We start from the raw sequence: 21,836 nt of genomic DNA, 5'->3' as shown, positions 1-21,836 counted from the left end.
GACATTTTTTCGGGAATCCCACGGGTCACGGGATTCCCGTGGGATTCCTGCAGGATGGGAGTCATCTTTACTATCAATCACGGGATTTGGACGGTACAGGATAAATGGTTAACGGGAGCAGACGGGAGCGGGAATCAACCAATAGCAAAGACGACAAAAAAAGAAAAAAGTAAATGCATCATTTTGTAGTTTCCTTTTAATACGCCTACAATGTAACGCAATTAAAAAATAACTACATGACCCAGCCGTCCCAGAAGCCATCAGTGCTTTTTGTCACGGCTTACCGCCGAAATTCAAAGAGCAGTGATGGAGGGAGCTAACAGCCGCGGAGAAGTCGATGTGGCAAAAAATGATTTACAGCGCAAAGTCAGAAGTAATGACATGTCTATTAAGTTCACAGAACTGGTCGGAAAGTCTGAAATATTAATTAAGTTTATTAGAGTAGAATGTGACGGTGATAGCACAATGTACACTGCTTGTAAGACATGCTTAGTCGTAGTCAAGTACGCAAGTGATTCAGGGACGAGCGGTCTGAAGAAGCACACTTGCAAGGCAAATTCGGGAAAGAATCAGGCAAGCATCGCTTCGTTCATCAAGCGAAAATTGCCGTATATGGGAGCGGTACAGGAGCGGGAGTCAGTTTAAACAGGAGCGGGATGGGATTGGGAGTCAATTTACCAGGAGCGGGATGGGATGGGATTATTTTTTAAACTTTGGTCTGGGAGTGGGACGGGACAAGATTTCTTTCTATGGGAGTGGGACGGGACAGGAGTGAAAATCCACTCCCGTGTCATCCTCTATTTTGGATCGCTCTCGCAGTTCAAGATCGCAGTGCCGAACCATCTCGAACAAGCCTGGTGTGTTTGTGTGTGCCGTGCTAGCGTTGCTGGGCAACATGAGATGTACACAGTTACGTAAGATCCGGCTCTGTGATGGCTCTCTAGCCTGTGGAAAGGCAAACCGGTCCTTTGAAAGCTCGTCAGTCGAACCAACTCCGAACGGCACTAGCTCTAGCTCTGAACCAGCACCTGGTTCTTGTTGGTGGAAAAGGGGTAATAGAGTGTTTGACACCAGAATTTTGACTATTGGTCCAGTCTTGAGCTTTTGGCTGATTTAGAATCTATATATTCTTCCAAAACAGACATGTGAACTCAAAAGTCATCGCAGACAGGCAGCTGTGGGAGGTCTTCCCATATTTCTGCGGGAGAATACTGGGAAGCTTTTCTCTAGATGCCTGGTGAGTGCAGCTTGGAAGACCTTCAGCTTTTTAGTAGAGTTGTATAGCAAAGAGGCCATACACCTATAGACATCACTCTTTATTGACTAGTTTTCTACAGGACATTATTTCAGTGGTGTTTTTGTTTTGTCAGGCAACTGATGCAGATGACAAACAGACGAAAGGCATCAAGATGGGGGTCCTCACAGTGCTTGATGATGATGACGACGCAGTCATTAATATTGCCCTTGTGTTGGAGGAAACCATTGTCCTGAAAGACATCCCAGACACCCCGATTGCGCTTGCGTATCTTTTTGGCTTGCTTTATGCCCTCAACATGGAGTTCCCAAAAGACATCAGGTATACATTTGAAACTATCCAGCACATTTTCATGGAAATGTCCGCCATTTGCTTTATTTAAAATAAAAACAAATCTTTTATGTGTAGCTGTCATATTACTGTCATGAGACTGCGGTATTGATTGTTCAGTAGAAGCAAGCTGTGTTTCACCATTACTGTTTTAGCCTGCATGTTTGCATTTTTGGCTAATTTCAAAGTTCAGATAATTCAGAAAGTTAAGATAATTTGGCTTTTCCAGCTGGGGATTTACACATTTCTGAATTAATACTTAGGCACTATACAACTGTTTATCGGTCATCTTTGGCAATATTGCATTATTTGTAAGGTCTCAACAAGAGTCGGAAAGAAAAAAAAACTGCCCATATTACGGTTCTGAAACCTGATGTATTTGCTTTGGGTATAAGATTACTTGTTTACATTGCCCATATTCTCTCCGTGCACAATATGGCGACCGTTGACGTTAAAAACTTGAGTGTGTGGGCCAGTACTTCCGGTGAAGACTTACGGTCATCTGACAGAGAGCGGGAGACAATGAGACAACAGCGAACGAGTTCCATTACCACAGAGATTTTTCAGAATGAGTGTTTTTAGTATTCAAAAGAGGCGACTTGCCTTTTTGAAGGTGACAGCCTCAACACTTCATTGATGTGTGCCATTATGTACTGTTTCGTCGAGTTACAGCAAAGAAGTCAGCTTTCATGCTTTCCCCGTTGAGGCTGCGGTACAGGCTGAGTGGATGCAGAAGATCCGGAGAGATGACTTCAACCCGAACAAAAACACCCGGGTCTGTAGTCGGCATTTTAAGCAAACTGATTTGAATGTGACTGCCGGGGGATTGAGGAGGCTGAAGAAGGGAGCCGTACCGGTTTACTTTTCATGGAATGGGTACAACCTACCTGCGCCCAGACCGAGCGTCTGGGAAAGGCGTCCGCCGGCCGAGAGTCCTGCTCCAGAGTCAGACTCGGACTCGGAGATGGAGATCGAAATGGCTCCAGATCACGACTACTGTGTAGTCCCTCAAACGGGAGCGAGGGCGAGTAATTTGGCCAACGAGAACAAAGGTCTACGTCGCCATATTAGGGAGCTACAACAGCAGTTGGAAGTCCTCAAACTTCACCAGCGTTTTGGGATAGATCGCCTGTCTGCATCAGATGAGGACGTGCGTTTTTATACCAGGTTTGCGTCCTACAGGAGTTTCATGGCTTTTTGGAGTTTAATTGAACCTGCTGTGATCAACAAGATGGTGCACATAACCAGCGCCAAGACAGCGTCTGCCAACATCAGCACAGTCCACCACCCAACAACGGTAGGTAACAAATATGGCAACATGACGTACATAGAGTTGTAGGCCTAATGTAACTCTGAGATTGGATACAAGCTGTTTTATTCCGTAATTGCCCCTGTTGGTTTGTGGAGTTAACTACATCTAACTAAAAAGTAAAAGCCTACAAGCTGATGTTGGTATTATTTTCTGATTTATACTTTGTAATAACAATATAAAATGTTAAGGTAACTAAACAGAGGCTTTTATTTTTTATATCTCAACAGAAACTTAGACCCATTGACGAGTTTCTGCTGTTCCTGATGTACCTGTCAGTGGGTTTTCCTTCAGGGACCTTGCAGAGAGGTTCAGCATTCACCGTACTACTGCAAGTCGTATCATCTCCACATGGACTCATTTCCTGTACTGCCTGCTGGGAAGCCAGCGCCTTTGGATTCCTACAGAGATAGTTCGAAGGAGTGTTCGAAGGAGTGATGAGATAGTTAGTAGATTGTGTTCACTCAATGGCTGGCTGTCTAAGTGGTGTCCGCAAAATAATAATATAGAAAAAGTTTTTGGGGCAAACCTGGCCTGTTGAAAAGAGATGGTATTCATCCCTCCTGGGATGGTGCTGCTCTTCTCTCTAGTAATTTGGCTCATAGTCTTAAGATAAAACATGACAATCTGGGGCTCAGGTCAGGAAGCAGACAAACTGGCTAAACTGACCGTCTGCTAGCGGCATCGCGTCACCAAGGTCAGATAAATCCCATCACATAGAGGCTCTTTCACCTAGATATTATCATATAGAGACTGTGTCTGTTCCAAACCTATCTAAGGTTAAAAATTTAATTGATGTTCAACAAGTAAAAAACAGATATAATACAGATGAGCAAACGATAAAGCTTGGGTTGCTGAATATTCGATCCCTTACTTCAAAAGCACTTATTGTCAATGATATGATTTCAGATTATAACCTAGATGTGCTGTGTTTGACAGAAGCCTGGCTAAAACCAAACGATTACATTACTTTAAATGAGTCCACCCCGCAAGATTACTGTTATAAACATGAACCTCGTCCGAAAGGCAAAGGGGGAGGTGTTGCTGTAATTTATAGTAATATTTTCAAAACCACTAAGAAATCTAGTTTTAAATATAATTATTTTGAAGTGTTGGTGCTAAATGTAAAAATATATAGTGTAAACGATAAATCACGTTTGAGAATTCTGCTGGCTACTGTATACAGGCCACCAGGGCACCATAAAGACTTTATCAAAGAATTTGCTGACTTTCTATCAGAATTAGTATTGGCTGCAGATAAAGTACTAATTGTTGGTGATTTTAATATACATGTAGATAATGAAAAAGATGGATTGGGATTGGCATTTAAAGACATTGTAAACTCAATTGGAGTTAGACAACACGTGTCAGGACCTACTCATTGTCGTAATCATACTCTAGATCTAATATTATCACATGGAATAGATGTTGATGCCATTGAAATACTGCAGCAGAGCGACGACAACTCAGATCATTATCTAGTCTCATGTAAATTACATTTAGCCAAGGCTGCAAAGCCGACTCCGTGTTATAAATATGTTAGACCTATCACTTCTGCCACGAAAGATTGCTTTATCAATAATCTTCCTGATCAGTTTCATCGTCGCAGCATCCCAGATAGCTTAGAAGAACTCGATATTGCAACAGAAACTTTTAACTCTCTATTTTCCAGCACTTTAGACACAGTTGCTCCGCTGCGCTTAAAGAAGATTAAAGAAAATAGTCCAATGCCGTGGTACAATGAGCACACCCGGGCCCTTAAGAGAGCAGCCAGAAAAATGGAGCGCAACTGGAAGAAAACAAAACTAGAGGTATTTCGGATTGCATGGAAGGAGAGCTCGATTGCTTACAGAGAGGCTTTAAAAGCTGCTAGATCTGCTTATTTTTCAACCCTATTAGAAGAAAATAAACATAATCCTAGGTATTTATTTGAAAAAGTGGCTAAACTAACGAAAAAGAAAGCTTCCAGCCCAGAAGTTTCCAAGAAACACAGCAGTAATGACTTTATGAATTTCTTCACTTATAAGATTGATAATATCAGGGACAAAATTATAACTATGCAACCGTCTACTACAGTATCGCATCAGGGAGTGCATTGTAGTCTCCCTGAGGAAAATTTTGATTCATTTGTTGCTATAGGAGAAGAAGAATTTTGCAAAATCGTTAACTCATCTAAATCACCAACTTGTATGTTAGACCGGTCCGTGTATCATCCGATCATTCAATTATTCCATTTAATCTGGCAGACCAAAAACAAAATAACGAATCAATATTTTTTTTTTCTGTATGAACAAAATATGAAAACTGACGTTTGTTTCATTGCTTTCAGCTCGAAACGGGAAATATAATAAACAAGGAAACCAAAACGAAACAATGGGCCGAATTTACGTTGTCTTTTTTTTTCTTTATTTGTTTTCCCATTTCCCACGGTGCCGTCAATTCTGTTTTGCGTGGATAATTTCAAAGGATCAGGTCGCTGATCCAAGAGGGTCCGGTCTCAGTTGGTCAAACTTTCCAGTTCAAATGGCACTCGAACCATACATGTCTTTTATTGAGGACATGTTTATGAATGGAATGCCACATCATGAGATCTCGGTAAAGATGCGAGAAATGGGTGTCCAGCGTGGAAGCTCTGAGATCAGTATTCGGAGACTACTTGCCAAGCATAATATGCGGAGAAAAGGACACACTTCTGATTCAGACCTTGACATTGCTGTCTCTCGAGCAATAAATGAGGTAACGTTACGTGATATAAAAAAAGTAAAACATGTAGCATACTAGACCAGTGGTGTAGTCTACACGTAGGTAGCCTATAAGTTACGCTGTATAAGTTACCCACTAGGAATGGTCAGAGATTTCCGTATACCCACTTAAAATAGCGAGATGATACGTAACAACATTGTTTTGTGACAGAACTTTCACGCGTTCATTCATAAATTTACCCCGTCTGGGTGGCGAAGCACTGAACTGACGTTTTCGCCTTCCTTGGCCTGTGTGTGTGTGTGTGTGTGTGTGTGTGTGTGTGTGTGTGTGTGCAGTAACGTTAGTAGAAGTAACAGTTCCTGGATGCTTGCTCATGCATTTCAGCTGATACAGTAGCTACATAACCTCAGTTTGACAATGGTTTTGGACGATAAGTGTGCTTGAGATGATGTGGACACTTTTTATGTCCTCACTGTTAATAATATTCTGTAATGAATGAGTGTTGGTATAACTGCACATATGCCTATGTTCATTGTTATTACTGCTACTGATAAGCTTCAGCTTTCAATTATTGTTAATAATAGTTGCAACTTACACTCTTAAATGTGCATTGAAAATTGGCAGCTGATAAAACCTGTGCTGCAGGGACCAGATTCATAAAACATCTAAGGCTTCATGTAGCTCTCTAATTGGCTGAGTTAGATGGTGATTAATACTAAACTTTAGAAAATCATTCTATTCTCCCCACATCTAACTGTCATTGGCTGTTAAAGTCTGTGCAGTGTTGACAACACACAGCCTAGCAATCCTTCAGAATGCTCTATATTACATGTACATGCATACTGTATGTATTAGTGAGTGTAGTGGTGCTTATGGGACGTTGTTCTGGGACGGGGTGTATGAGGCTGGGAGGGAAAAATCACAGTACTCACTACAAAAAACTACTCGGTTACTCACGTAACCTCAGTTCCCTGAGTTAGGGAACGAGTATTGCGTATCTATACGCAGTGGGGGAAACTCCTTTTCCTCGATTTAGCCTACTGAAGCCTTATGTAAAGCGCATTTGCAGCTGCACAGCTAGAACATGAGCGACTGGCTCGCTCATAGGCTGTGCTGCGGCAACTGCACATCCAATGGCGCGGGCGCCTCTGACGTGCGACCAATGAGATCACTCTGCGTCATACACGTCAGAGCCCGCCAAGGAGGCGTGACCTCAGTCTATAATAGTCCCCGAATTTGCCATTATAGCAGGTTTAACGACTGAAGCGACAACTTACCATGTTACTATCCACCTTATTCTGCTCTAAACAATGCGCGCCGCCATGACGACCACTCCGGTTTCGTACTTCCGGTTCGTACTGTATTAGCAGTGAGAGAATGAGTTCAGGCTCTACATGTGCTGTTGTTGGTTGTTTTAAGAATTCAAAGAAGATGAAAAAAACTTTTTAGAAACTGGGTGCTTTGAGCATAAGATAAAAAGGAGAGAATGCCCATGTCCGGTTCGTATTAGCTACATTCAATGCCAGAGAGTAGACGTTTTTGGTTAGCTGCGCTAAAACTGAAGCATCCAACGAAAAAGGTGTGTGTCTGTTCGCACCATTTCGTTGACAAACGCCTAATACTTTACCAGTAGAGATGGGCATTTCAAGCAAAAATAATATTCGAAGATCTCTGGGTTTTATTCAATTATTATTTGAAAATTGCACCCCTCCATCACATGCACGCACACATGCATGTAGGCTATAGGCTACACACCAGAGAACGTGAGTAAAGCGGAGCGGTGTGACGCTTAAATAGAAGTAGGAAAAAAAACTAAAACATACGTTATATATTTAAGTTTCACAATATAATGTTTTTTATTTATTTCATCTATGTTGATTATATGAAAAGGAACCGCATGAGATGAGTCAGATATGATCATAAGATGCCCAATATATCGGAAAACATTTGGAATGGCTCAGACATGATTTTGACCACTCATTAAGTTTTGTTTTGTAGAAAGCCTTTCTTTAAAGTGAATTTCGTTTAGTATAAATTATATCTTCATTTTAATCAATGTTTTATCAACAAATTGCCTGGAATAATAAATAAGAAGCAAATATAGTAGCCTAGATATACAGGACACGGAGGCGCGTGAACTGGAGCGCGTCTCATTAATCAACGAAAATCAGCTTACAAGTCACTTGCCTCACATACCTGAGAAGTATATCTATAGAAAGCTTGAAATGTCTACATTTAAACAAAATAATTAAAAACGAACAGAAATGGGCTGCTCTCTGCTTATGTATAGGTTAATTCGTATGAAGTGTCTATTTCTCTCTATAGGCGCGTTCACTACTGCGAAGATGGCGAGTCAGCATCATCAAATTTATCTTTGCAGTCCACACTTACAGAAAACACTAGTTTTTTAATAAACAATTCAAATGTTTCATGCATAATCATTACTTTTGCTGGTTTTTTTTGTGGCAAGCTTATGCGTGCGTTGAGATGCAGAATACTAAAACGCTCATTATGGTTTAGCATTCTCTCCCATATAGTATAAATAACTTCCAACCCAACTTCAGTCGTGCACGGGCAGGGGCAGCCCTACTTATTTCACATATTTTCTAACCAGCACATCACTTTGGCGTTCTGAGCGAGCGGCGCTTAATCTTCATAAAGCTTCGAACCGGAAAAGGACAACCGGCTTCCGGTTCAAACCCGCTATGAATCATGGGTAAATTCGCTAACCAGGAAAAAGGTGGATAGTGCGGCTGGCTACACAATACTCGTTCCCTAACTCAGAGAACTGAGGTTACGATAGTAACCGAGTAGTTCCCTTTCGAATGGTCACTTCGTATTGCGTAGCTATACGCAGTGGGGACGCCATGCAAAACGCCGCACTGAGTAACTGGCTGCCACTGCAACTCAGGACCCCTGAGCATAGCCTACAGAAGCCATAACCGCATATAGTATAAATAGACCAGACACCGTCAGGTCTAAAATAGTACACATCAGTTAGAAATAACCCAACATACTACACCAATGAACCCAGACACTGTCGGGGTTATAGTACATGAATATATAACCAGTCAAGTGGGTTTATATATGAAATTATAACCGGCCAAAGCGGGTTTTATATATGTCATATAACCGGCCAAAAGCGGGTTTTATATATATATATATATATAACCGGCAACAGCGGGTCTATGCATGAAATACAACCGGGCCAGCAGCGGGTTTTATATATATACAGGTCCTTCTAAAAAAATTAGCATATTGTGATAACGTTCATTATTTTCTATAATGTAATGATAAAAATTAAACTTTCATATATTTTAGATTCATTGCACACCAACTGAAATATTTCAGGTCTTTTATTGTTTTAATACTGATGATTTTGGCATACAGCTCATGAAAACCCAAAATTCCTATCTCAAAAAATTAGCATATTTCATCCGACCAATAAAAGAAGTGTTTTTAATACAAAAAAAAGTCAACCTTCAAATAATTATGTTCATGTGGCCAGGCTGGTGGTGGCACTAAAAGAGGAATCACCACCAGAATCGAACTATCCGACAACGCCACCTGGGGACTTCCACCCCAGGAAATGCTCTATTTCTGCTTTGACTAACCCTTTATACAGAGGCTACACAGGTTTATTGAAGTAAGACAGAGACGTGGTTCCAAAAGAATAACTTATTTATTGATAATCGGTAACTGGAAGTATCTGATAAGAGGATGGTCAATAATACAAATAAATAATCAAATTACAAGGGAATATAGAAGTTTACTACAAATTCGGCAAACAAGTAACTTATTTTATTTATAACAAAACACACTCCCAATTATTACTGATTATTGAAATAAACAAAAAGACAGTGGGCCAGGGCCAGCTGTGGGGAGGCAATCTAACTAAGAGGGTGCTCCAGGGATGCGCCAACTTATCCACCGCATGTGCCCACTGCAATCGATAGTCACTGCAAACCAGTTCACTGCAAATCGTGTCCCCAGTGCTATTAACACTACAATCAGTGAAGGAACCCACACTAGCGTGCCTAGCCTCTACCACAAGCCGACCACTAGAACCACTGAAAAGAACAAAACAACAAGTTAAATAAAACACAATAGGTCAGTTGGTTATATCTAAAATACAAGCATAATCAACTAGGGAAGTGCCACCTGGAGGCACAACAGCTGGGGTGTACCAGCAACAATTATTACAATCCTAATTTAACAAAGGCAAAACAGCAGCTGACAACCTACAATTAAAAACACATGCATATTAGCAACAAATTAATAAAAGTAAATAACAGTTACCTCAGGTAATTATCATACCCTACTTGTTACTCCTTAAGCTTCTTATACCTTAACACAGTGTGTTCTGTAAGGAACCATACATCACGCCACTCCAGACAGGAAACCTTGGAATCAGCCAAACCACATAAAACAAGCGGGCAGCAGACTACTGCAAAACATACAACCTCAGTCATTGGGAAAACCCAATAAAACATAAGACAGGTTTGTTTTAAGGATGGCTGGCGCGAAACAGACGTTCCGAAGCTTTGCGAGATCCCGAAGCAAAGATGATTCGAAACACTGATCCGAAGCGTGATTCAAAACACCCACGTCACGTGACAACGGCTAAATGAAGCGTCTAAGTGTTTCATCAGGTGGAGTGCTCCTCCGAATCAGGGTTTCATTGATTGGTCGGTTCGGGAACAAATCACACAATCACACAGTATAAAAGTTTTGTCAACGCATTTTCATATCGTGGGTTTTTGTGAGAGGAGTTTGGTTTTGAGATAGCGGATTTTTGGTGATATAGTGACATTTATAGTGCGATTTGTTTAGTTATATTTAGGATTTAATTTACATTTACACATTGACTTAGAGACACACAGAGTACATATAGTGACACATTAATAGATGCATTGATAGAAATATATATATATATATATATATATATATATAAATATATAGATTAATAGATAGATACATATATTACAGATACATATAGATTATTAGATAGATAGGCTACATATAAAATAGATAGATAGATAGATAGATAGATAGATAGATAGATAGATAGATAGATAGATAGATAGATAGATTGATAGATTGATAGATAGATAGAAATGGAGGCTCCACAGAAGAGATGCCGTACATCTGTGGTGTGGGAGCATTTCCATTTGGAAACCCCAAATAAAGTGAGATGTGTGTATTGTGATCGGCAGCTAGCCTACTGCAACAATACATCATCCATGATGCGCCATTTGAGGAGCATTCATCCTGCCATTCTGCAGGGTGCAGAGGATGGTAGTGTTCCCCCTGTACCAAGGCCTGCTACTGACACTGCTGGGCCATCTAAGCAAGGTATGCATTGTTTGAAATATAGGCTAATTATAAGTGAAATATAATAACTAAGTGTTGGGCCATTGTTTAGAAAGGCCATGGACTAAGACATGCCTAACATCCCAATCACAACTGCCAATCACTTTAAAAACAAATGTTGTCAATATAATATTATACTTTGTGAATATACATTTTATATGTCTACATATGAGTACCCAATCTACAGCCAAGACATCATTTTGTTTTTTTGTAATTGTTGTATTTCTATAATGCACTTTATCTTTCTCTGCACACTGAGCATAAATATTCATAACATAACTTTGTTTAGGAAGGTTTCCAAATGAACCAGTAGACTACTTTCACGGTAGGCTACTATTTTTCCAATATATTTGTCTGAAAGTATGTTTTATCTTCTCTTTTAAAAGGCAGACAGAGGGAATTGGATGAGGCTCTTCTGAACATGGTGGTGAAGGATCTGCAGCCCTTCACCATCGTGGAGGATGAGGATTTCAGGGCCTTTGTGAACAAGCTTGATCCAAGCTATGTCCTCCCATCCCGGAAGGTGCTTAAAACAATGGTCAGCGAAAGGTACAACACAACCAAGGAGAAGACAATGGAGGACCTACAAAAGGCGGAATTTGTTAGCCTTACGGCTGACATGTGGTCTTCCATTAATATGGATGGATATCTTGGTGTAACATGCCATTACATAACACCAGAGGCAACAATGGCAACTGTTTTACTGGGTGTAAGGAGGTTTTACCAAACCCACACAGCCCAGCATCTCATGGAGGCTAAAGCCTTGCTAATGGCTGAGTGGTGAATAACCTCCAAAGTTCACTGCATGGTGACTGACAATGCATCCAACATGATCCTAAGTGCCCAGCTACTCAACCTTCGCCATGTCCCATGTTTTGCTCATAATTTGAATTTGATAGTGAAAAAGGCCCTGGATCAAACCCCAGTCATCAATGAAATTCGCCAGAAAGCCAGAAAGATAGTGGGGTTGTTCAGATCCAGCTGCAAAGCAAAGGACAAGCTTGTGGAGATGCAGAGCTTGATGGGCAGACCAAGTCTGAAAATGATACAGGAGGTTGAAACGAGATGGAACAGCACATTCAACATGCTACAACGCTTGTATGAGCAACGTGAGCCAGTGGGTGCTGCACTTGCCAATTTAAACAGTGATACTGCTCCCCTGACAAGTCTTGAGTATGACATTATTCAACAGTCATTGACACTTCTTCAACCATTCAAACTAGCAACAACAGAGATGTCAGAGGAACAGAGAGTGTCTGCTTCAAAGCTCATACCATTGTACAGGATGTTGCAGCACAAGCGTGCACAGAAAAAAGGAAATGCAACGCAGGAATCAACTGTACAATTAGGTAGCACACTATGACCATACGTGTAATTGGCCATAACTCTCATATTGTTGTCATTATTTTAATTAATATGGTTTTCTCTTGTGTTGGCTCATAGGCTCACATCTACAAGAAGGTCTGCACTCCAGATGTGGAGGGTACGAGACTTTTAGAGCCTTGGCACTGGCTACACTGCTGGACCCAAGGTTTAAAAATGTGGCTTTTGGAAATCCTGCCAAAGCCCTGGATGCTGAAAAGCACATCACACTGGAGTGTGCTTCACTGATGCGTTCAAACACAACTCCTGGTGAGTTTCAGTCTATGTTATCTTATGTAATGTGATTCATGAAATTTATACTTCATATGTGTTGTCAGTTTATGATTTGTTACTAATTGCCGTTTTCTTTTAATTCAGAACCACAAATGTCAACATCAGGCCCATCATCATCAACACCAGTTGAAACACAAGACAGTTTATGGGAACATTTTGACAATCGTATCCGTGAGACCCAGATGATACACAATCCTACAGCTGATGCCACAGTGGAAGTGAAAAAATACCTCAGCGATGCGTTTTTGCCCAGAACTCATGATCCTCTAACTTACTGGAAAGAGAGAGCAGTAATCTTTCCTCATTTGTATGTCCTAGCTAAAAAATATCTTTGTATGCCAGCAACAAGTGTCCCTTGTGAGAGAATTTTTTCAAAGGCTGGAGAAATTATCTGTAAAAAAAGAAGTAGGCTGAGTCCTTCAACAGCAGAGAAATTAATATTTTTGAATAAAAATCTATAAGAAAGGGAGACATTGTGGCTTGATTTATTTTTATTAATATTCATTTTTCATGACCAAAATCACATTATGCAATGTGAAGAGACTACAGGTTACAAGCTTCATATATTACAAAAATACAATAATAAAAAAAAAAAACCAACACATTTTTTTATTAGCTCTTTGTAAAGGTTGTTTCAGATCAACACCTGCAAGTGACCACTAGGTGTCACCGTGGAGACGGGTTTCGGATTGATTTGAAGCCTCGAAACAAAATGGCACATTTGGTTCGACTGTTTCATTGCTTCACGAAGCCTCGATCTGCCCATCACTAGTTTGTTTTACTCTCACCTACCTAAACGTCACAGAGGGTTCATGTGGCAACCTACAGACAGGAAAAACAGCAAAGAGGCAGCCATGATACTACAGCTGCCTTAAATAAGCCCAGCTAATGAGGGGGGGTTTGACCTGGGTGAAGCTAATTTGATGCTCTAGAGGTACACTCAAGAGCAAGGCTAAACACCTGTAAGTCTGCAAAGAACCACACACCACTACATTCAGTTATGCACTCAATACTTGGTCGGGAATCCTTTTGCAGAAATGACTGCTTCAATGCGGCGTGGCATGGAGGCAATCAGCCTGTGGCACTGCTGAGGTGTTATGGAGGCCCAGGATGCTTCGATAGCGGCCTTAAGCTCATCCAGAGTGTTGGGTCTTGCGTCTCTCAACTTTCTGTTCACAATATCCCACAGATTCTCTTTGGGGTTCAGGCCAGGAGAGTTGGCAGGCCAATTGAGCACAGTAATACCATGGTCAGTAAACCATTTACCAGTGGTTTTGGCACTGTGAGCAGGTGCCAGGTCGTGCTGAAAAATGAAATCTTCATCTCCATAAAGCTTTTCAGCAGATGGAAGCATGAAGTGCTCCAAAATCTCCTGATAGCTCAGGGATGCAAACAGCGCGCTTTTCGGCGCCTCACGCTTTTTTCACGTCAGTTTGGTTGACTTGGGTCTGAGACTGAGAGGGTCTTATTATAATTTCACAAAGTCATCTGAAGTCATTCCATAGCTTAATGTGAGGGACAGAAGTCTATTTACATCATTAAATTAAAGTTTACGGAAACTCGTTTTCCCTCCTCTGCGGCTGTCAATCATTCTCCATTCAGTATAACAGCGCGCGCGCCTCGTCCGGTTACAGCAGGATGCACGGTAAAACTCTCTTTCCAATATGATATACTCACATTATAGTGCTTTATCTGTAGATAAAAGTCTGTGGATTTGCATAAAATTACTTTATTTTGTGTATTTGTATATTATGTTTGTTGCTGTTTTTAAACGACTCGCTACCGTGCCTGTTAGCACAAGGACTATAAATCGGCATCAAACGCACAATAACTGGAATTTAAAACTGTGAAGAAACAAATGATAAATAAACTGTTGGACAGATATACACTAGGATTTGTGCGCTCGACATTTCTTCGCTTTGTGCCGTGAACTTTTAAATGCGCACTTGTGTAGCGCAGCGCTGCACACTGTGACTCTATGTTGCTTTGAGCACATCATTCTGCACCCGCGATGCGCATACGCGCTTTGTGCGCTCTGTTTTGAAGCGTTCATGATTTTGCGCACTGAAAGATTATTAAAAGCCTATATTTTTTTTATACCTATCATGCACAATACATTTAAAATAAGTATAATTTAATTGTATATTATTTCTGTGTAGTGTGGAGTCTAGGCTATATAAATATATACACTTCTGAATCCTTGACATTCATATATAAATATAAAATTGTGAAATGTATGATTGCATGATTGAATTTTATAAGAGTACTAATAGTAATTTGTTTTTATTAACATGTTTAGTTGTTATAAAATTACTGTGCAGATTTTTTCAAGAATTACTTTTTCCTGCTGATTTATACACTCATTAAGTTTAATAAAAATACATAATACATTTATGTAATATTTAAACGTGTTAACTGTAATCTTACACTGCAAAATGATAACTTACAAAGGATTAAATTCATCACAATTATGGATATTTGCAGCGGGGCGAGGGCTTCGATAACCTCTCTCTTTTTTGACCATACATGTGTTTGCATCCCTGATAGCTAGCTGCATTGACCCTGCCCTTGATAAAACACAGTGGACCAACACCAGCAGCTGACATGGCACCCCAGACCATCACTGACTGTGGGTACTTGACACTGGACTTCAGGCATTTTGGGATTTCCTTCTCCCCAGTCTTCCTCCAGACTCTGGCACCTTGATTTCCGAATGACATGCAAAATTTGCTTTCATCCGAAAAAAGTACTTTGGACCACTGAGCAACAGTCCAGTGCTGCTTCTCTGTAGCCCAGGTCAGGCGCTTCTGCCGCTGTTTCTGGTTCAAAAGTGGCTTGACCTGGGGAATGCGGCACCTGTAGCCCATTTCCTGCACACGCCTGTGCACGGTGGCTCTGGATGTTTCTACTCCAGACTCAGTCCACTGCTTCCGCAGGTCCCCCAAGGTCTGGAATCGGTCCTTCTCCACAATCTTCCTCAGGGTCCGGTCACCTCTTCTCGTTGTGCAGCATTTTTTGCCACACTTTTTCCTTCCCACATACTTCCCACTGAGGTGCCTTGATACAGCACTCTGGGAACAGCCTATTTGTTCAGAAATTTCTTTCTGTGTCTTACCCTCTTGCTTGAGGGTGTCAATGATGCCCTTCTGGACAGCAGTCAGGTCGGCAGTCTTTCCCATGATTGCGGTTTTGAGTAATGAAACAGGCTGGGAGTTTTTAAAAGCCTCAGGAATCTTTTGCAGGTGTTTAGAGTTAATTAGTTGATTCAGATGATTAGGTTAATAGCTCGTTTAGAGACCCTTTTCATGATATGCTAATTTTTTGAGACAGGAATTTTGGGTTTTCATGAGCTGTATGCCAAAATCATCAGTATTAAAACAATAAAAGACCTGAAATATTTCAGTTGGTGTTTAATTTTTATCATTACATTATGGAAAATAATGAACTTTATCACAATATCCTAATTTTTTTAGAAGGACCTGTATATATATGTGAATATGATTGTGCGCAGTAATATATGACAAGACCATCGACGGGTCTTAATCATACCGAAAGCACCTTCGCCTGCAGGGAAGGCACTTCCATATTATAGAAACTCATAAATGTGGAAGGCGAGGACCAGCCGGCCGCATCACAAATATCACTAATGTTGATTGTTTAAGACTACACCACTGTACTAGACCTAGGCTATTTGATGGTAGACAAACAATTGTGTGCCTGTGTATGTGTGTGTTTTAACAGACTGGATCAATGTATGGTCGTAAAATGATGACAGGCTACCTGTCCTCAGTTGGGGTACGTGCAGGGGAATGCCGCGTTGGGAGCGTTCTGAGAGCAGCCCATACCCCTTACCACGAAGAACGGCGTCAAGTATGTCTTAAATAGCCTAGTCCTGAATTTTATATTTTTATAATAGACAGGGTTTTGCCCAATAGAGTCTGACTGCAGGCCTCCTATGTGGAGCTCAGGCATCTGGCTGTCTCAGGCATCTGGCTGTCATCTTATCTGTCAGGATGTAAATGTCAAGGTTTTTATGGCAAGCCCTTTTACCATTTATTCTTTAAAACTAACTAGTTGCTATTTAAATGCTACTAGTAGCCTACTTATTAGTTACTATTAACTATTCCATTAACTACTACTGGTATTCCCGTTTTACTAGTAACAATTGATTAGATACTAGCACCTTCTATTTACTAGTAGGCTAACTATACCATTAGTTACTAGTAACTAATTGCACATTTTTGCCATTGCAATCTATGGGGCTCTGTAGAGATCACCTTTTCATTAGTTACTAGTAACTATTCGAATAGTTATAGAATAGAATAGAAAAAATTAGCAATTAGTGACTAGTAAGTAACTAAAAATAATTACTAGTAACTAATGGAATAGTCACTAGTAACAAAAAATTAAGTACTAGTATGTAATCAATTGTTACTAGTAAAACGGGGATAGTTTCTAGTAAATAAGCTCTAGTAGTTTTTAAATAGCGACTAGTACGTTTTAAGGAATAAATGTTTAAATGGCTTTCTATAAAGGTTTAAGATAACAGATTGGGATGATACACCTCCTGCATTTCATTAGCCAACGCAAAGTCATATCATTAAACCGTCATATAGCCTAAGTTAACATTAAAGTTTAGCAGTTAAAATACCTTGCACAACATAGTATTTTAAATCATATCTTATATCAGCATATTCTGAATCACAGTCAACCAGTCGTGAAATCTATGGAATTAGTCTTTGTGTTTTGTGGCCTTTTAACCATGCACATCCAGATAATATTTTTCAATTAATTCTGTGCATTATTGTTTCAACTTAAATATTTGACATGAACTGTTTATATATTACGGTGGATACCTTTAGTTTACAGAGTTGTGGGTGATTCTGATGTAATTTCCGTCCTGACAGATGGGATGAGTCCCACAGCGGTCTGCTGGCAGACCCTTCTGGCCATGTAGCCTACCATGCCCATGTACCTATCAATACCTAGCCTATATCTAATGCTGACTAATATATTTTATTGCTTGCATAGGGTTCCCGTAACTTTAACCCAATCCCATATAATGCTGAGTATATGGGACACAAGATGCACATGGATCAAAATGAGAAATTGGTCATGTTTGGAGTGACTCATGTGATTGCTGTAGATGGATACAGCAAGAAAATTGTTGCAAATGCAACTATGCCTGTAAAAAACAATCGAGCCATCTATGAAGAGGTGTACAGGTCAGTGTTGTATGTTATGTTTGATCGAATATATTTGATCAATTGTAATAATATTAATAATTCAGTGTTTCATATGTGTTTCATATGTGTAGGCCTGCAGTAACACATTATGGAATGTGGGATCAACTTCGTGTGGATCATGGCAAAGAGTTTTACCTGTGCCTCTACATGCAAGAGAGGCTGTCAGAATTTAGACACAACCAGCAAAGACAGCCATACCTCCAAACACAGTCAACAAGGGTAATGTCAACCATCTGCATCTACATTATGAAACATTGGTGAAAAGTAACTAAGTATATTAAGCAAAGTAATTCACTTAAGTACAAGTCTGTGGAACTTGTACTTTACGTGAGCATATCCATGTCCTGCTACTTTATACTCCACTGCATAATGAGTAATCTAATAATTTCAAATATATCAATAACCTGGGCAATTGTCAAGAGTGGTTACAATCAGTACTTCAGATAATACTTATTCTAGGATTTTGAATACAGAACTTTTTCTTATGATGTTTTCAACATTGTGTGGTCTTGGGGATTTTACACAACTAGGTTATTCTTAGTCTATTCACTAGTTCCCAACTGTTAATAACATAGAAACACATTGTTAACAGACCTCTATCATCTCCTTTAAAATAAAAATAATAAAAAAAACACAGAATCACACAGTGGAAAGGATGTGGCCAGAAATTAACAACAGAGTGAATTATCCACTAAAGGAGGCCCTCATCCAGCTACAAGATCAGGAAGCAATAGATATGGAGGACAGTCTGACAAGGTTCTGCACATCTAATCTGACCTGCCAGATGTGCCAGATTGGCATAAACAGATTTGTGCAATCATGGAATGCTCACAGGATTCCAGGTATGTCACATTTCCCTTACAAGTTATTCAGTTTAAGAGTTTTATCATTGTAAGACTGGAAAAGCTGGAAGGACTTTAAGAGAGGGCCACTCTCTGAGAAAACAAAGGAAATTAACATTTGAACTCACCCTCATGCACTATTGAGACGAAGGTCTCACCTCCCTCATCCTAATCTACATTTCTCTCCCCCATTCTTCATCCTGGCAGAGATCTCCCAAACTCACACAAGAATCTAAATGGTTTAATGTGAATGATTATCATCGAGTTTTATACATGTTTGATATTATTTGAAATGTCTCGGTGCGACTGGTACAAATGTCTCATTCCCAAAGAAGTAAACCAAAAGGTAATAAAGTTCTTAGGAAGTTTAGAAATATCTTCCACACTGGAGGGTATGTCTTTGAGTTAACACCTTCTGACCATTTGACTGAATGCTAATTTTCCACTGCTAGCAAATGGTGACTTGCAGGTAAATTTCCACTGTGGATGAGGTTTAGATTTGAAATGAGGTCTGGGTATATAATGAAACGCAGCGAGAGCTCGGGGCCTTTTCTGTATTTGAGATCGGACCGTGAGGCTGAGAGTTGCGAGACTCTCAGCCTCACGCATTTCTTGTCGGGTAAACTTTTTCCTCTTTGTTCTAGAGCATTTGATGTTTTGCATTGATTATCTTTGAATTGATTATGAAATTTTAATGATACATTTAACTGACATATTAAATTGTGATATTTGATTATTCTAATTGAATTTGACATTATTTTCATTCAAGATTTTAAATAGAATAGTAAAACATTCGCTCACATTTAATGATGCACAGATATCATTAAAACCCTTTTCTTTTATAGAGTCAGATTAAATAACGAGTTAATACATATGAGAAAATGTATTGCATTTAACCAAAAATACTTTGCCGCGGGAAAAGACAGTAATACGCAAAGACCTTCACCTGTATTATTGGAAACCCTCATTGGACCAATAAACAGGCTTACATCATTGAACATCACAACAAACATTTCTTGTTTTGTTAAAGAGAGAGGGATACCAAATCACCTAGCAGGGACTGGAACACCAAGAAAAATCACAACCGATCTTCTACCAGATGCCACAGTTGCAGCTGACATGTATGACAGGGACATGGGATCCTCCCTCACCAGAGTATCTTCATTCGGAAGTGACCCCTTTCTGTCTGAGGCAGACAAAGTGAGAGCAGAGCAGCACTTTGCACATTATTACCCAGACCTTTCAGTTATTTTTGACAGTGCTGTCAATTACAACTATGCTCCCTTCAAAGAGGCCTTGATCTACCTCATTGATGTAACAAAGACTTGTTCCTAATTACATGTGCACTAGATTGTAAGGAGCCTTGTTACAGATTGCTGGACATCTGTGTCTGTGGACACCATTATGCAGTTACTACTACAACAGTAGAGGGTGTAAGTATACCCTGATAGTATTTACCATCCAAGTTTTACTTTATTTGTGTATATAAGTGTCACTATAAAAATGTCAACTGCCTATTTTGTTACCATTAATAAATCATTTTACTGTCATTGTATCCATGTTAGACATTATTCACAGGTTTGTTTTATGGAGAAAAAATATTTATTTTTCTTTTGTACAGAAAGAATAATCAGAGACACATAAATTGTGTAAACAAAGTAAGTCCAGCTTCGCAAATCTCCACAGAAGAGCCTGTCACAACATATTGCCACATTTAGGCCTACTAGCTCTTATAAAATCACTGTGGGCTGAGACCAATAATGTAGTATAAAAATATCTTGCCACATTTAGGCCTACTAGCTCTTATAAAACTACTGTAAGGTGGGAACAATGATGTAACATAAAACATTGTTACATTTTCTAGCTCTTAAAACTCCAGAGCTAAGAACATCGATGCAACATAAACATCAATCCTCAATATCAAAAGTATTTATAACATGATATAACACTGACAAGTAAGGATTGGTGGCAAGCAGAAAAGCAGCATTTACTCTTCGCGTGCCAGCTCTCTCATGACATTTACTACACCAGAAAGGCCAGTGACTCTGTGAATGTTTATGGAAAAATCATCTGCTCGACACTTCAAACACATTGAGGAATTCTGAAGCCACACAGTAGTGCAGGATCTGCATCCGACCAAACTTCCACAGCATGCTACAAATACTGGATCTTCCATGATTCCTGCCAGTGTAAGAAATAAATATTAGAGGTCTGAAAACACAATACAAGATATACTAGATGAAGAATGAAAAATATTTTCCAATTGAATGTCAGACAGCATTTCAAAAAGCATCCTTTATGTAACTGAGTCTATGTATGGCATATTTTCAGTGAGAAATAACAAATTCCTTTCTCTGTCTACAGATGCTCCAAGCACACCCAGTACCACTTAACATCACAGATGTAAATTCCTGAAGTATGCTTAAGGAATGGCTCTGTTTTTATGGATTGGTTTCCTTAATCTCAATTGGCTATACAAAGAGCACCAGGAGCAGGACACTTAAGCTTTTAAATGACCACTACATCATAAATTCCACCAAACAACAACAATATGTTTGTCAGGGTGAATACATATTTTTTTATGTCTTCCTAAGGACAAGACTTACCTCTGCAAACCAGACAAGTGAATGTATCCCTAACATTCCTGGACTGTTCTTCGGTCAGTACTAATGTTGTGTTTCTGTTTCGATGGACCACGTCAGAGAGTCCCTGAATGGCAGTTGTCACCTCAGACAAACCCTGAGCAGCCAGGACAAGCTCCTCGATCTTCTCAAACACACTGTCCAGTCCACCCTCATCATCTCTGCGTCTGTGAAAGAGAAACGTCACATTTATATATGAAATAAATAGAAACTGTTCATGTATGCAAATGATGTGACATGCCATTACATTCAGATTGATTATGGACACAGAAATGATTGCTTTTGTGCCAATCAAATATTGCATAAAGTGTCCATTGACTGAAGCTGTCCAATTGTAGGAGATATAGTTGTATCGAAGAGTTGTGTAGAAAAGATTCAGATAAACATGGCAGTGTTTCTGGACAGACTGACAAAGAAATGTGCCATTATTTTAGATGCTTTCATGTAGTCTCTTTGAATATGTTGTATCAGACCAGCTCT

General features: G+C 39.8%; 1 protein-coding gene across 1 annotated transcript; it reads left to right on the top strand.

Moving 5' to 3' along the window:
• Window positions 1-5,495: 5,495 nt before the first annotated feature.
• Window positions 5,496-20,228, top strand: LOC143718622 (uncharacterized). Its single transcript, XM_077209643.1, has 6 exons — window positions 5,496-5,630; window positions 16,368-16,496; window positions 17,658-17,851; window positions 17,944-18,091; window positions 18,510-18,718; window positions 19,749-20,228. Exons 1-6 carry the CDS (start codon window positions 5,496-5,498, stop codon window positions 20,047-20,049), a joined length of 1,116 nt encoding a protein of 371 aa, XP_077065758.1. The 3' UTR covers window positions 20,050-20,228.
• The last annotated feature ends 1,608 nt before the right edge of the window (window positions 20,229-21,836 follow it).

Source organism: Siphateles boraxobius, unplaced genomic scaffold, assembly GCF_051911475.1.
Source record: "Siphateles boraxobius isolate OS27281-9 unplaced genomic scaffold, OSU_SipBor_1 61, whole genome shotgun sequence".
In the NCBI taxonomy this organism is placed as follows: domain Eukaryota; kingdom Metazoa; phylum Chordata; class Actinopteri; order Cypriniformes; family Leuciscidae; genus Siphateles; species Siphateles boraxobius.
The sequence above is the reverse complement of the archived record's forward strand: the minus strand, read 5'-3'. Positions and strand labels throughout refer to the sequence as shown.

What these genes read in the sequence shown, in the direction of transcription:
- LOC143718622 (XM_077209643.1), top strand. Translation starts at nt 5,496, where the DNA reads ATGCGAGAAATGGGTGTCCAGCGTGGAAGCTCTGAGATCAGTATTCGG. An exon ending in TCTCTCGAGCAATAAATGAG is followed by an intron (nt 5,631 to 16,367) that starts GTAACGTTACGT and finishes GTGTTTTAACAG; the next exon opens with ACTGGATCAATGTATGGTCG. An exon ending in TCCAAACACAGTCAACAAGG is followed by an intron (nt 18,092 to 18,509) that starts GTAATGTCAACC and finishes AAAAAAACACAG; the next exon opens with AATCACACAGTGGAAAGGAT.